General features: G+C 40.2%; 1 protein-coding gene across 2 annotated transcripts in view; it reads left to right on the top strand.

Annotated features, from left to right (window-relative positions):
- The window catches only part of ABL2 (ABL proto-oncogene 2, non-receptor tyrosine kinase), a 113420-nt gene extending 98463 nt beyond the window's left edge, over positions 1-14957 (top strand). Inside the window, exons 4-12 of one of the 2 annotated variants that reach the window (XM_061183074.1) lie at positions 2690-2962; positions 4056-4140; positions 5188-5365; positions 5982-6166; positions 7167-7319; positions 8205-8294; positions 11041-11214; positions 11759-11992; positions 12302-14957. In XM_061183074.1, coding sequence (XP_061039057.1) covers positions 2690-2962; positions 4056-4140; positions 5188-5365; positions 5982-6166; positions 7167-7319; positions 8205-8294; positions 11041-11214; positions 11759-11992; positions 12302-13458 — 2529 coding nt within the window. In that variant the 3' untranslated portion in view covers positions 13459-14957. Of the gene's footprint in view, positions 1-2689; positions 2963-4055; positions 4141-5187; positions 5366-5981; positions 6167-7166; positions 7320-8204; positions 8295-11040; positions 11215-11758 lie in introns of both variants that reach the window. The other variant, XM_061183072.1, reaches the window with a different exon arrangement.
- Positions 14958-15011: the final 54 nt, after the last annotated feature.

Genomic DNA, 15011 nt, shown 5'->3' on the forward strand with positions numbered 1-15011 from the left:
ATTATAATAATCTCTACCAGAAAGTTTACCGAGTAAGAATTTAGGCTTCTGAGACTGATGTTGATCATTAATGTATGTTAATATAAATAGTTCAATCATTTAGCAGTTTATATGTTAGAAAGACCAACCATATAGAAATGGCCATATTAGAATGGAACTGTTTTACTTTATAAATGGTAAAGTTTAGGCTTATGTCAATTCTTCTGTTGAACACTAAATTTAGATTGAATTGTTTCTTCCACTCTTTCTCTCTTTGTGATATGCATAGTAGGGGAAAAGCACACAGGCTTTAAGGCAAGCAGATCTGGTTTGCTGGGTAACTCCATCGTTTATTAACGTTGTGACCTTACTTAAGCCTCCCTTTCCCATCCCATATTATTGGATTCTTGTGAGGATTCAGTGAGATAATTTCCATAAAACATAATGGCTGGTAAAAAGTAGGAGATAGTAAATTATTAATTTTCTTTCTCTTTTGCATCACCTTACAGACATATTTTTTCTTGATGAAACCAAATAGAATCAGATGAGTGATGATATAAGAGAGACTCAACAGATCTACTTCTGGTTGTATACCCAATAGAAATGAGTGCATTTGTGTACAGAAGACATGTACAAGAATGTTCACAGCAGCATTATTTATAGTAGTCAGAAACTAGAAACACCCAACTGTCTAACCACAGTAGAATGAATTAATACATTGTGGTATATCCGTAAAACGGAATCTCATACAACAGCAAAATTAACATAGTACTGGTACACACACTCTCAGGAAAAACTGTGACCCACCAGCTGCCTACTTTTGTAAATAAAATTTTATTGGAATACAGATACACCCATTTGTTTATGTATTGTCTACGGCTGCTTTCTCAATATTACGGCAGATTTGAGTAATGACAGAGACGCTATGGCCACAAGCCTAAAATATCTACTATCTGGTCCTCTAGAAAAGTTTGCTGACCCCTGTCATAGATGAATCTCATACACATAAAGCTGAGTGGAAGGGGTTAGTGATTGCCAGGGGATGGGGATGAGGGGAGTGGGAATGACTGCTAATGGGTATGGGGTTTTTCTGTGGGGTGATGAAAATGTTCAGGAATTAGATGGTGGTAGTGGTTGGACAACCAGTGAATATATTGAAAACCACTGTATTGTACACTTGAAATCATGAATTTTATGGTGTGATATATGAATTATATCACACAAAAAAAGTTGAGTGAAAGAAAGCAGGCACAAAACAGTACTTATTGTGTGATTCCATTTGTATAGGTATAGTTCACAAGCAGGCAAAGCTAATCTAAGGTGTTAGAAGTCAGCAGAGTGGTTACCTTTGCAGGGGTAAATAGCTGGGAGGGCACGAGGGAGGCTTCTGGGTGCTGGTAATATTATAATTCTCCATGTGGGAGATGTTTACATGGGTGAGTTCACTTTATAGAAATCATCAATTCTCCATTTATTAATTGTATACTCTTCTGTATACACTAGAAATTTCTTTTTTAAAAAATAAGCAAGCTCCCTTGGGAGATAAGGCCCAAAGACTGCTATCTTACTTTATACTTCTTACTGCTTATCACAAATTAACTACAATTTTGTTAACAACTTTCTGAAATAAAATTGTGGCTTTTTGTAAAATGGCCTAGACACTCAAAAGCACATCTTAATGAAATAAAAATTATAAGATATTTGAATACCCTCTCCCTACCAAAAAAACTGAAGTCAGTGTTTTTCAAATTATGTTCTGTGCAAGATTCTGAGGTGGTATTTCATAAACTTTTACAGGAAGCCAATCCCCTCTTACCTACTTTAATCAGCGTTTCTCTTCCTTTGTCTTATATATTTGGGTTCTGTAATCTTTTTGCATAAAAATATTTGAAGACCAGTGATCTTGATGATCCAGAGAGAGGTTTTGGAAGCTTTTCCCCCTCAAGACTAGAGCTACTTTAGGAACCATAGGAAGAGTGGTTTAAATGAGATTAAACTGAAGTTCTGTTTCCCCCTGCCATCATGGTTTAATTCTTCCATTTACCTCAATAAGATAATTCCTTATTTTCATATTTTTTAATCAATATTTTTTAAACTGAAGTATAATTGGTATACAATGTTGTGTTAATTTCTGCTGTACAGCAAAGTGATTCAGTTATACATATATCAACATTCTTTTTTTATATTCTTTTCCATTATGTTTTATCATAAGATATTGAATATAGTTCTCTGTGCTATACAATAGGACCTTGTTGTTTATCCATTCTATATATAAATCTTACATCTGCTAACCTCAACCTCCCACTCCATCCCTCCCCCAACCCCCTCCACTTGGCAACCACCAGTCTGTTCTCTATGTCCGTGTTTCTGTTTGTTTCAGAGATAAGTTCATTTATGTCATATTTTAGATTCCACATAAAAGTGATATCATATGGTATTTGTCTTTCTCTTTCTGACTTACTTAGTATGATAATCTCTAGTCACATCCATGTTGCTGGAAATGGCATTATTTCGTTCTTTTTTATGGCCAAATAGTATTCCATTGTATATAGGTACCACATTTTCTTTATCCATTCATCTGTCAATGGACATTTAGGTTGTTTCCATGTCTTGGCTATTGTGAATAGTGCTGCTTATTTTCATATCTTAAGACCAGTGAAATAATGACCTCTTTTAGGTTGGTTTAGCTTTTCTCCACTCTCCTCACCAGGTGTATGTAACTGCTGAGAGCCGCTTTAGCACCTTGGCCGAGCTTGTTCACCATCACTCCACAGTGGCTGATGGACTGGTAACAACACTACACTACCCAGCACCCAAGTGTAATAAGCCTACAGTCTACGGTGTGTCCCCTATCCATGACAAATGGGAAATGGAACGAACAGATATTACCATGAAGCACAAACTTGGGGGTGGTCAGTATGGAGAGGTTTACGTTGGCGTCTGGAAGAAATATAGCCTTACGGTTGCTGTGAAAACATTGAAGGTAGGTTGCTGAGAATTACAGTTTTCAGGCATCTTTTTCTTTTGTGCTGAATCACTTGGAAATATCAGCTTGCCCTTCTTTAACTTTGGAATGCTTTCCACCCACTGGTGCCAAGCACATCAGCAAATTGTGATGATTAACCCTGGTGCCGTTGCTGACAATGCAGGGGCAGATTATTCACTGAAATGCAGTGAAATCCACATGGGGGGAAGGTTTATCTCTGGAGGCTGTTGATGTAGATCTTGGTGGGAGGTTAGAAGCAAATTATTACTTGTAAAAGCAAAGCAAGCTGCTTTCCTTCCTCAGAACAACCCCTGCTGGACAGAATTCTTCATGCATTGTTGGAGAATCATGGGCACTCTCTTTTCTTGTTCTGTCCTTTATCTCCCTGCTGCTTGCTCCTTCCATCTCCATGAGATTAGATCACTTTTTCTTGTTCTTCATATTCACAGAAATCTTTTTCCTGATGCCACCTTCTTTCTCCTTTAAGCATCCTGGTATCGAATTACAAGTTTTGTCACTCATTCCATTCTCTGAAGATTTTCTCATATGCCTCAGTAGCTCTGGCATGTCACTCAGAAGGACTGCTCTTCACCTATGAGTAGTAGTCAGTTCTTTTTCAAGCACTTATTAAGTGCTTGTTCTGAGTGTGAAACAATATGTACAGCCTTGCAGATATGCATTGCTCCTTAAGGAATTTGTCAGGAAGACAAATGTGTAAACAGCTAACTGTTCTGTCTCCTCTTTCAGAGGCTTGAGGTATCTAGGGAAGTAAACTAGCAGAGAACTGAGTTATCTATCCAAGTCTTTTGTGTTTCAGTTGTGATAGGACATGATTGCTGAATTTTACTCACCCTACTAAATTTTACTCCAGTTTCAAATATTGAATAAATTCAGGGAGACATTTTTCTTTCTCAGTTGGACTTGTATAGAGCATATTATTTTGTGATAAAATTTCTTGAAGTAAGTGCTAAAATATTCAAAAGATACCACCTTTTAAAGCTGAAGTTTTAGGATTGTGAGTTGACTCAAATGATTAAGATGGGGGCTTGTCCCTTTCCTCTTTTCCTTTCTTATCTTCCCCCCTTTCCAGGAAGATACTATGGAGGTGGAGGAATTCCTAAAAGAAGCTGCAGTGATGAAGGAAATCAAGCATCCTAATCTGGTACAACTATTAGGTGAGGACGCTTGCCTGAACCATAGGTTTCTTCAAAGATACTTGTCCCCCAGTCCCCTGTTATCTCCAAATCCTCCTTTTGAATCACCATGGTGGAAGCTCCTAGTACAAATCTATTTCAATAAATGGTTGTTGTTTTAATCAGCAGTCTCTGTGTTTAAAAATTACCCAACAAACAGTGACCTGGATTGATTGCAATGTATAAAACCGCCCAGCTTATGGTAATTGCCCCAGACCGAAGTTCAGAATCATTCAAAATGATACTAAACCAAAAACTGTCCCAAAGTTTTTTGCAAAATAAAGAGGCATTAAGCAAAGGACTATGACTAAAGTCCTTCTTTCATCATAGTCATAAAGAGGCATTAAGCAAAGGACTAAGATTAAAAATTGTGACCACCCATCAGTTTACCTTTATAAGCAGAAAGTGCTGTGCTGTGATAGATTGGCTTCCACCTATTCAGATCACAGAGAAACCTTTGACTGAAACCATTGCCCTTTTAAAAATAGGGCCAGTTTCTTCGGGTGTTCATTGCACCAAACTATCCCAAAGGAAGTAGTTTCTTTTGGTTTTTTACAAGGAATCTGCCATGTATTAGTGAAATCCTTAACTATGGAAACAGTTATAATCTTTTTAAAAAGCATTATTACAGTCTGGGCTCACATAGCCTTCAACATATGCACAATTGCTATTACTTTTAGATAAACATTGTTAGCATGCAGTTGAGGATGGGAATTGTGGGCATGTACAGAACTCTAGAAGTATCGGTAGTCCTGACCCCTTACGGAATTAATACAAGTAACTCTGCTTTTGCTCAAACAGGCACATACTCAAAATGCATGTGAATTTCCAGAGTGTGATATCAATGGAAGTAGAGACTTCCTATCAGCCAGCTTCTTAACTTTGCTGCGTTATTTTCAGAGAATGACATGGCAAGAAAGGAAAAGATTACTGCTGAACTAGACTTTAAAAATTGTCCATTATTCTTGCCAAAGTGGTTTGGAGTGTTTGAATATATACTAATAAAGCAAGCTCTATTTGAACTATCAGGTGTATGTACTTTGGAGCCACCATTTTACATTGTGACTGAATACATGCCTTATGGGAACTTGCTTGATTATCTCCGAGAATGCAACCGAGAAGAGGTGACTGCAGTTGTACTGCTTTACATGGCCACTCAGATCTCTTCTGCAATGGAGTATTTAGAGAAGAAGAATTTCATCCATAGGTGTGTAAAACCTGATTATCGCCTATGATTAACCATGAAGCTGCCTTGCCTGACATGCAAATAAAGGAAAGAATATGAGAACCTTCCCAGAAATTTTCAGATAACTCAGGAAAGTAATTTTCTCTTTCACAGGGACCATTGTAATGTCATTTCCTATAAACCTACTGTGTATTCTGATTCAAGTATTAATGCAGGGCCTTTGCTGTTCTCAGAACAGAAAGCTGTTTATTTTGCCCAAGACTATATCCAAGATCTTTTTGCTCCATCTAGCGGCTTAAGTTTAAAAATAGCTTTCTGTCTTAGTAAAGAACTTGAAACCTTGTAGAAGAGCATCTGTTACTCACCTCTGAAACCTATCCCACTGTACTTATAAATAGGAACCCGTTTTCTGAAGCCTGCTTTATTGTGGCATCACATAACTGCCTCTTGATGAGTACTCTACAAGTGATGTATAATTAGTGGCTTTCTACCATGTCAGCGATTTTCATAAAATACCATATCTGTCAACAGTTACTTATCAACTCTGCTTGTACCACAAAGAACCGATAATAGAGCATTCATGACCATTTTCCAGAACCATCTGATTGGAATCACATTTGGCTTCTCTTTCCCACAGAGATCTTGCAGCTCGTAACTGCTTGGTGGGAGAAAACCATGTGGTAAAAGTGGCTGACTTTGGCTTAAGTAGATTGATGACTGGAGACACCTATACTGCTCATGCTGGAGCCAAATTTCCTATTAAATGGACAGCACCAGAGAGTCTTGCCTACAATACCTTCTCAATTAAATCTGACGTCTGGGGTAAGGTTGGAAGGGACGTTTTTCTGTGTTTTGTCATTTTCTTTATAAGTAAATGCTTAATTCTTTAGCGGTTCTCTTTTATATGATCAGTATCCTTTGCCTTTACATCCGTCCTTCTTCAGTCATTCAGCAAGCATTTATTAAATATTTACTATCTGCCAGGCATTACTATCTGCGAGGCACTTACCGTAGAAAGAAGTTGTAAAGAAAAAAGTAAAAAAAGTCCCTGCCTTCAGAGCACTCACAGTCTAGGTATTATATTGCACTGAAGTTCTAATGATCCTCTCTGTGAAGCTCCCTGTTTTCCACATCAGGCTTTATTGCTTGTTTCTAGAGCACTGTGACACAGAGTAGCAACCTCTTTTCAAGGAAAGCATGATGAAGTTTCAACTAGAATTTGTCCTTGTAACTGATCTTGTTTCTACTGCCCTGAAAAGAAATATGATTTAGTAGAGACTCGGGGGACAGAACAAGTCTAGAAGTTTGGATTGTAGGCCAGTAGAAATAGTTGAGGATTCTAGGTCATATTTTACCAGAAATCTCAAACTCAGGAATAATCTGTGAGAAAATCAAGCAAATTCTTTTTTCACGTGCGAATTTTATCTGATTTTAAATGAGTCAATTTTTATATTATTCCTCTAGTATTAGCTGACTTAAAAATTGTGAAATTCATTAAATAGATCATAAATTGCTCTTAGAATAGTTTGCTTATGCCCCAGACTTCTTATATGGTCATAGTTTATTTTCCCTCTTTGAAGTAAAGGAAATCCAAATAAAAATTGGGAAATTTAAAGAAAACTGTCTTTAAAGTGAAGTGTTCCTTCAGTGAAGTGGAAGATATCTTCGAAGAACAAGTCATGTTGTAAGAATTATAAGAGTATACTAATGTTGTAATAGTGTGAATGTTACCCATAATTTGAAAGAGAAGTTACCTAATGGTATAAAATAAATAATAAATCAGAAGAAATATAAAGCTCTTTTTTTTTCATCCCTTTTGCAGCTTTTGGGGTGCTCCTGTGGGAAATTGCTACATATGGAATGTCACCATATCCAGGTATTGACCTGTCTCAGGTCTATGATCTCCTGGAAAAAGGATATCGAATGGAACAGCCTGAAGGATGTCCCCCTAAGGTGTATGAACTTATGAGAGCATGTGAGTATTTTTGCATATTTTAATTTTGAAGGTTAAAGTGAGCAATTCAGGATGATTAACAAAATTGAAAACATTTTTCCTCTCAACGTTGTAAGATTGTGTCTAGCCTTATGACATAGAGTTGGTCATTGATCAGCCAATTGGGATATCGTATGCTCTACCAGTGAGTCTTATTGGAATCCAAAGAGTCATTGTCTGTGGCCCAAATATTCACCCAATTTTCCACAAACATTTGCATATATAATAGGATAATAAGAAATTGGGTTTGGAGATTAGGTAGGGGAGGGCTGCTTTCAGCTACACAAAATGATTGTTAAAGACTATGGAGAATGCATGAAATTGACTTCTGTGATGAATAAACAAAAGCATCTGACTTCTTAAAGATGAGAAAGTAGGCAGGTGAGTAGCGAATTAAAGTGCAGTGTGTTTGAATATGTCTTGTTATTTTCCCATTGAGCATTGGTGTTGCCTACTGCCCTGTCTTTGTCAAATGTGAATTCCAAGCTCCGCCTTTCTGATATACTGTTATGTTTCCAAATGTGTACAACTGATTATTTATAAGAGTGAGTTTAAAGACAGGTTTTACTACTTTTCATTTTTCTAGTGGAAGAAAACTTGTCATTTTCTAAACCATCTCCCCACCCTTCTGCATCCCTATAGTAGAGGGAATAGGAGCTGAGGCTACATAGAAGGACTGGCCCTAGGAAGTGGGTTCATCACACCTCTGAGTCTGGAACTAAGAAACAGCTGCCTCACTATCATTGTGAACTTGCTGTAACTCTGCTTTAACAAGCATGTGTCCTAATGCATGGAACTCACCATCAGGGTGCCCCTAGATATTTAATTCCTGCAAGAAGCTTTTAATACTGTTCTTTTGTTACATAGGCTGGAAGTGGAGCCCTGCGGACAGGCCCTCTTTTGCTGAAACACATCAAGCTTTTGAAACTATGTTCCATGACTCCAGCATTTCTGAAGGTGAGAATCTGGTGATGTACTGTCGGTGGTGGCTAGTTCTAAGTGCTGGGGATGATAAAAACATTTCAAAAATGATAGATTCTTATAATTTGGGACTCCATTTCAAGATATTGAATTAATTCTTGGCCTTTATTATTCTTGTTTTGCTTTTTTTTCTATTTTAATGTGTATCTTTGTGTCTCTAGCTCATATTAATTAGAAATTCATTCAGTCTTTTCAGGAAGAGAATAAATTCAAGTCCAGTGGTTAAGCATTAACACGATGTAGGAAAGAGAAGAGGAAAAAATGAGAATGAAAAATATTTCAGCTCTCTAAACCACACCTATAAAGGCAGAACGAAGTCATAAAAGCAATATCCAGAAATTCCATTTCTGGAAATAGATCTTAAGGAAATAATTAAGAGTATGAACAAAGATTTAGCTGTAAGGATGTTACATCAGAGTGTAGTTTATAATATTGAAAAATTAAGAACAATTTAAATATTTAGTGTGCTAATTATTATATCCATGTAATTGAGTAGTTAAAATGATATTCTTAAATATATTGACATAGAAAGTTTAGAATGAGAATGTTAAGCTATGAATAGTAAGAATCTTTTTCTTATCTAAAAAACAAGTATATGGACACATACAGGAAGTTTTCTACTTCTGTGTTTAATGTCTCTTTAAAATTATCTGCAAAAGTGAAACAATAAACTTACTTGTTATAAAGAGAGGGAGACTATTCCTAGAGAGCTAAAAACAAACAATTCTTAGTTATACTTGCCTGTTAAGACATTTTGGTGTAGTTCCAGAATTGTATACATATTTTTCAAATTTTTCTTTTCCTGCATAATTGAACAGAGAAATTACTGTTTAAGTTCAAGTTAAGAATGTTAGAAGAGGAAATCAGCTAAGTTGGTTTTTGTCTGCTTCCCTTAGTGATTTATCATGTCTAGGTAAGAAGAAAGGAAGAAGTACAACACCAAAGTTTAATGAAAAGTATTTCCATCCTCGTCCTTTGACGTATGGAACTTCTGCAGCTTGGGGAGGGCACAGCTCGCCCTTTGGGCCAGATTGAGCAGCTGCCTATCACAGCACTCTTCTTTCCTCTGTCGCTTTATATCCTATGCAGTCAAAGTGGTAGAAATCGTAAATATTGGTCAAAGAATTGGTTGCTTCTGTGTAAACGTTTAACTTCTGTTGAATCCTTAGCTAAATATTTCTGCTTCTCTTGAAAATGTTATAGCCTTTTAGAAAAGCAACCGTATCAATTTTCAAAGCTAATTTCAATTAAAAATTGCTAAGCAAAAAATTTAACATTATTTAACCCACATTTTATTAAGTATTTAATCTGTCGTAAGCACTATACTAGGTCTGAAAACATAGAGATAAGACACAGTTCTTACCTTAAAAGGATGTATATTAGTTGTAAGTGAAAGAAACTTAGCTCAAACTTTTCTTAAGCAACAAGAGGAGGATTTATTGCCTCATAACTAAACCATGGAAAAGCAGGGATGGCGCTAACCTCAGGGTCACTTGAAGCCATGGACTCAAATAGCTTCAGGTCTCCTTCCCGCTTCTCTTTCCTTCCTTCCCACACCTTCTCCCACCCAATATCTCTTTACGTTTGTTTCTACGTTAATCTCATCCTCCAAATCCTCCAGATGGCATAGAACACAGTTGTCAGCATCCTCATGTCTGTCTCGCAGCTGCTCTGTAAGAAAGGAATCTCATTGGCATGGCTTGGGTTATGTGCCATGTACCCACGCTTGTGGGGGGTCAGTTTTGAAAAATAATTACCAAAAAAAGGTGTAAATTAATTACAAAATTCACAATTTAATTGATCCATACTTCATTTTTGTTCAGGAATGAATAGCAAAGTATGTCTGCCTTATTAGTAAAAGCCACAAAACCCATGACCGCTTTTAATCAGCTGAGGCTTACTAATGGGGTGAACACATTTTCAGGAGCCTCATTTGCTTCACTGGCATGAAATGGAATGGATTGTATCTACCTTCCTTTTTATGCAAGGCGCAACCTGAAAATAAAAATATGTGCAAACATCTGTTTGCTTTGTTCAACCTCTGAACAAGCGCTTAGTAAACAAGGATATCCAAATGACCAATGAGCACACAAAATCACCCATCATCAGAGAAGTACAAAATAAAACAGTGAGATGGCCACTACCCATCTATCCCAGAATGGCTAAAATTAAAATCAAACAAAAAAAACTAACATCAAACTTTGGCAAGCATGCACAGTAACCAGAACTTTCATACAAGTTAGTGGGGATGTAGATTGGTCCAGCCAGTTTGGGGAGGTTTGGCAAGACCCAACAAAGCTGAATTTATGTGCTCCCTGTGACCTACCTGCTCCTGTACCCAGCAGACATGCATACCACTGTGAAGCCAAGGACACATAGTACAATAGGATGTCCCTAGCAGTATATTCATAATAGCCAAAAACTAGAAACAACTTAAATATTTATCAAGAAGAGAATGGATGAATTTTGGTGTATTCATGCATTTGAACAGTACACAGCAACAAGAAAAATCCCTGCCTCATGCAGTAACAGGGATGAATCTACAGATAGAATGCTGAGCAAAAGAAGCCAGACACAAAGAGTACATAGTCTGTGATTCCACTTACATATTTTATACTCCATTCTTCAGTTCTTCTCAGTTGTATGCCTTTCTGAAAAGAGAAACTCCCATTTTTTGGTCATGAAATTGTTCTTTTTATCATTCCCCTTGCTTTCCTCACAGAGGTAGCCGAGGAGCTTGGGAGAGCTGCCTCCTCCTCATCTGTTGTTCCATATCTGCCCCGATTACCTATACTTCCTTCTAAGACCCGGACGCTGAAGAAACAGGGGGAGAACAAGGAGAATATTGAAGGGCCACAAGATGCCACAGAAAATTCTGCTTCCAGTTCAGCACCAGGTATGAATGAGTCCCTAGGCAGGTAGAGTCAAACTGCCTTGTTTAAAGAGCCGTGGGGTATGATGCTTTTATTTCCACTTTCCTGCCCATCTTCCCTGAGGAAAGTGTGGCTGGCATCTGTTTCATTTGCCACTCTAGCCCTCGGCTCTGCATTGCCAGTGTGAGTAGTCCTGATCTGTCCGTCCAGCATACAGCTCTGCCTCCCACTCCATCTCCTAAACTCCTGATCCCCAAATAGTTACTGTCTTTACAGTTCTGGCAAAAATTTCTTCATTGAGTCTGATAGATGAAGCCAGGTTGTGCTGTAGTTTCTAGAGAAAAGGTGAATGCCGAGGTAAAAACCAGCTGATTGTTTCTTTCCATTTATATCCCATATTGCATTTGGAACAATAGCGTGAAATGATAATGTATTTATTAGTTTCCTCTGAGTCCTGCTAACGCTTGACATTTAATAGATGCCAACAGCACTCTTACAGTTCAGCCTTAGTAACTCAAATGAGTCACTTCTTATTTTTCACATTACTGATTGGCCGTTTTTTATCAGGGTTCATTAGAAGTGCACAGGCCCCCAGTGGGTCCCCAGCACTGCCTCGAAAGCAAAGAGACAAGTCCCCCAGCAGCCTCTTGGAAGATGCCAAAGAGACATGCTTCACCAGAGATAGGAAGGGAGGCTTCTTCAGTTCCTTCATGAAAAAGAGAAATGCTCCCACACCCCCCAAACGCAGCAGCTCCTTCCGAGAAATGGAGAATCAGCCCCACAAGAAATATGAACTCACGGGTAACTTCTCATCTATTGCTTCTCTACAGCATGCTGATGGGTTCTCTTTCACTGCTGCCCAGCAAGAGGCGAATCTGGTGCCACCCAAGTGCTATGGGGGTAGCTTTGCACAGAGGAACCTCTGTAATGATGACAGTGGCGGGGGTGGGGGCAGTGGCGCTGCTGGGGGTGGGTGGTCTGGCATCACAGGCTTCTTCACACCACGCTTAATCAAAAAGACGCTGGGCTTACGAGCAGGTAAACCCACAGCCAGTGATGACACTTCCAAGCCTTTTCCAAGGTCAAACTCTACATCTTCCATGTCCTCAGGGCTTCCAGAGCAGGATAGGATGGCAATGACCCTTCCCAGGAACTGCCAGAGGTCCAAACTCCAGCTGGAAAGGACAGTGTCCACCTCTTCTCAGCCAGAAGAGAATGTGGATAGGGCCAATGACATGCTTCCCAAAAAATCAGAGGAAGGTGCCGCTCCGACCAAGGAGAGACCAAAAGCCAAACTTTTGCCCAGAGGAGCCACCGCTCTTCCTCTCAGAACCCCCTCTGGGGATCCAGCCATTACAGAAAAGGACTCTCCAGGACTGGGGGTGGCTGGAGTGGCAGCTGCCCCCAAGAGCAGAGAGAGGAATGGTGGGGCACGACTTGGCATGGCTGGAGTCCCAGAGGATGGCGAGCAGACAGGCTGGGCTGCCCCAGCCAAGGCTGCGGCGGTCCTCCCAACCACTCACAACCACAAAGTGCCAGTCCTTATCTCACCCACTCTGAAGCACACTCCAGCTGACGTGCAGCTCATTGGCACAGACTCTCAGGGGAATAAGTTCAAGCTCTTATCTGAGCATCAGGTCACTTCCTCCGGAGACAAGGACCGACCCCGCAGGGTAAAACCAAAGTGTGCCCCACCCCCGCCGCCAGGGGTGAGACTACTGCAGCATCCGGCCGTGTGCTCAGACTCCACGGAAGAGCCCACGTCAGAGACACAGGAGGGAGGGAAGAAGGCGGCTCCAGGGGCAGTGCCCATCAGTGGGAAAGCTGGGAGGCCTGTAATGCCCCCACCTCAAGTGCCTCTGCCCACATCTTCCATCTCGCCAGCGAAAATGGCCAATGGCACAGCAGGTACTAAAGTGGCTCTGAGAAAAACCAGACAGGTGGCTGAGAAAATCTCAGCTGACAAAATCAGTAAGGAGGCCCTGCTGGAATGTGCTGACCTACTGTCCAGTGCAATCACGGAACCTGTGCCCAACAGCCAGCTGGTGGACACTGGACACCAGCTGCTCGACTACTGCTCGGGCTATGTGGACTGCATCCCCCAAACTCGCAACAAATTTGCCTTCCGCGAGGCTGTGAGCAAACTGGAACTCAGCCTGCAGGAGCTGCAGGTGTCTTCGGCAGCTGCTGGTGTGCCCGGGGCAAACCCTGTCCTTAACAACTTACTGTCATGTGTACAGGAAATCAGTGATGTGGTGCAGAGGTAGCCACCGTTAGCTGGGTGGAAAGATGCACACATTTCTGAGGGGAGAGGAAAAGGGACTTGTTTTCCTGTGTTCTCGTTTCAAAAAATGGAAGACTGATACTTGAGTGTGTTTCTGTGAAGTACCTCAGATCTCTGAGTTCTCACGTTTACAGGTTCATCTCAAAAATAAAGCAAAACCCATAGGAGAGGGAAAATAGATGGGGGCAGGGCAGTTGTGGACCGGATTGGAAGCTGCACTGGAACATCAGGGAACATGCGTATGTCGTGCCATGAAGAACCAAATCCAGCCCGTTCTTACCTGGAGTGATGTGAGCTGGTTAGGGCTGCTCCAGCAGGGCCGCAGGGACTGTGCCCAGACAGCTCATTGGCTGTGGCACTCATTCTGCACCACACGGAAGGGAATTGACTTGGGGCCCCAGTAGGTACTAATGGTGATTGTGCTCCAACTCGTCTAACTTACTGGGTGGGACAGAAGAAAGCTGGGAATGTGCCAAGAGAAGTTTTGTTCAAGGCTGTTGGAAGCTGCTGTTAGCCTCGCTTCCACAGGTCACTGCTGCAGTAAGAACTGCAGATCAGATGGCTAGATGCAAAACTGGGAAATGTGGCCCTGTCAGTATGCTCCTGTCCTGTTTTCCATTGGTGTATTAATTGGTACAGGAGGTAAAGAATGCTAGGAAGTATATTTAGGGAGATTGAAACCTTCTCCTAAAATCTTATATTACTTAGCAGAAGCCACTTCTCCCAGGCTAGTATATTGTTTCCTAATGGATCAGGATTGGCTTTCTGCTTGTTGGTGCCTATCTTGTAAACCATAGGCATAGGAGTCTCTTTGGTGGTTCTTTTCTGCCCCTTGCTGGGCAGGCTGTGTTCCTTTATTCCTGGCAGCATTCAGGGCATTAACCAACACTGAACATTATTGAAAACAATGGTCATGTACAGGTCTCACAGGGGAATCCTTTTCTGTTACAGTGCCCCTGCATACTGACATACTGACAAAGGACTTGAGCAGCTATATGTTTCTTTATCAGCTAAAATGCCAGGGAAAGGGTGTCTTCTTGAAACCCAGTGGTCAGCCCAGAGGTCTGTGACTGAGAGGAGAAGCTGGCTTGGGCCTAATGGCTGTTTCCCCTCCCTCCCTTATCACCTTAGACCCAATCTAGGTAGAGAATACGGAGAAGCATTCTCTCACTCTGTACGATTTCAAATGAATCACCCTAAATTATTCTCACATGCTTTTCTCCTCTCACATACTCCCCCTGCCAATTGTTGTGCTTGTTTGTAAAGATCATATTGGGAATATTTGATATTTATTTTATCATTTCACCTCTATTTTAAGAATGCATAGTTGAAGGAGCAGGTCATTTTCGGGGGACACCAATTAGATCCCAGAAACCTAATGATTCCTTTTCCTACCCTATTCAGTTATTGTTATGGAAGTTAATTAGGATCGCTTCTTAATTTAGAACCAAGTCTAATTGGTTAGATATTATTAATACTCTCGATATCAGGTCTAATTCCAGTGACCACTTCATCCTCTTTTTAAAACTTTATGCC

This window comes from Eubalaena glacialis, chromosome 3, assembly GCF_028564815.1.
Source record: "Eubalaena glacialis isolate mEubGla1 chromosome 3, mEubGla1.1.hap2.+ XY, whole genome shotgun sequence".
Taxonomy (NCBI): Eukaryota; Metazoa; Chordata; class Mammalia; order Artiodactyla; family Balaenidae; genus Eubalaena; species Eubalaena glacialis.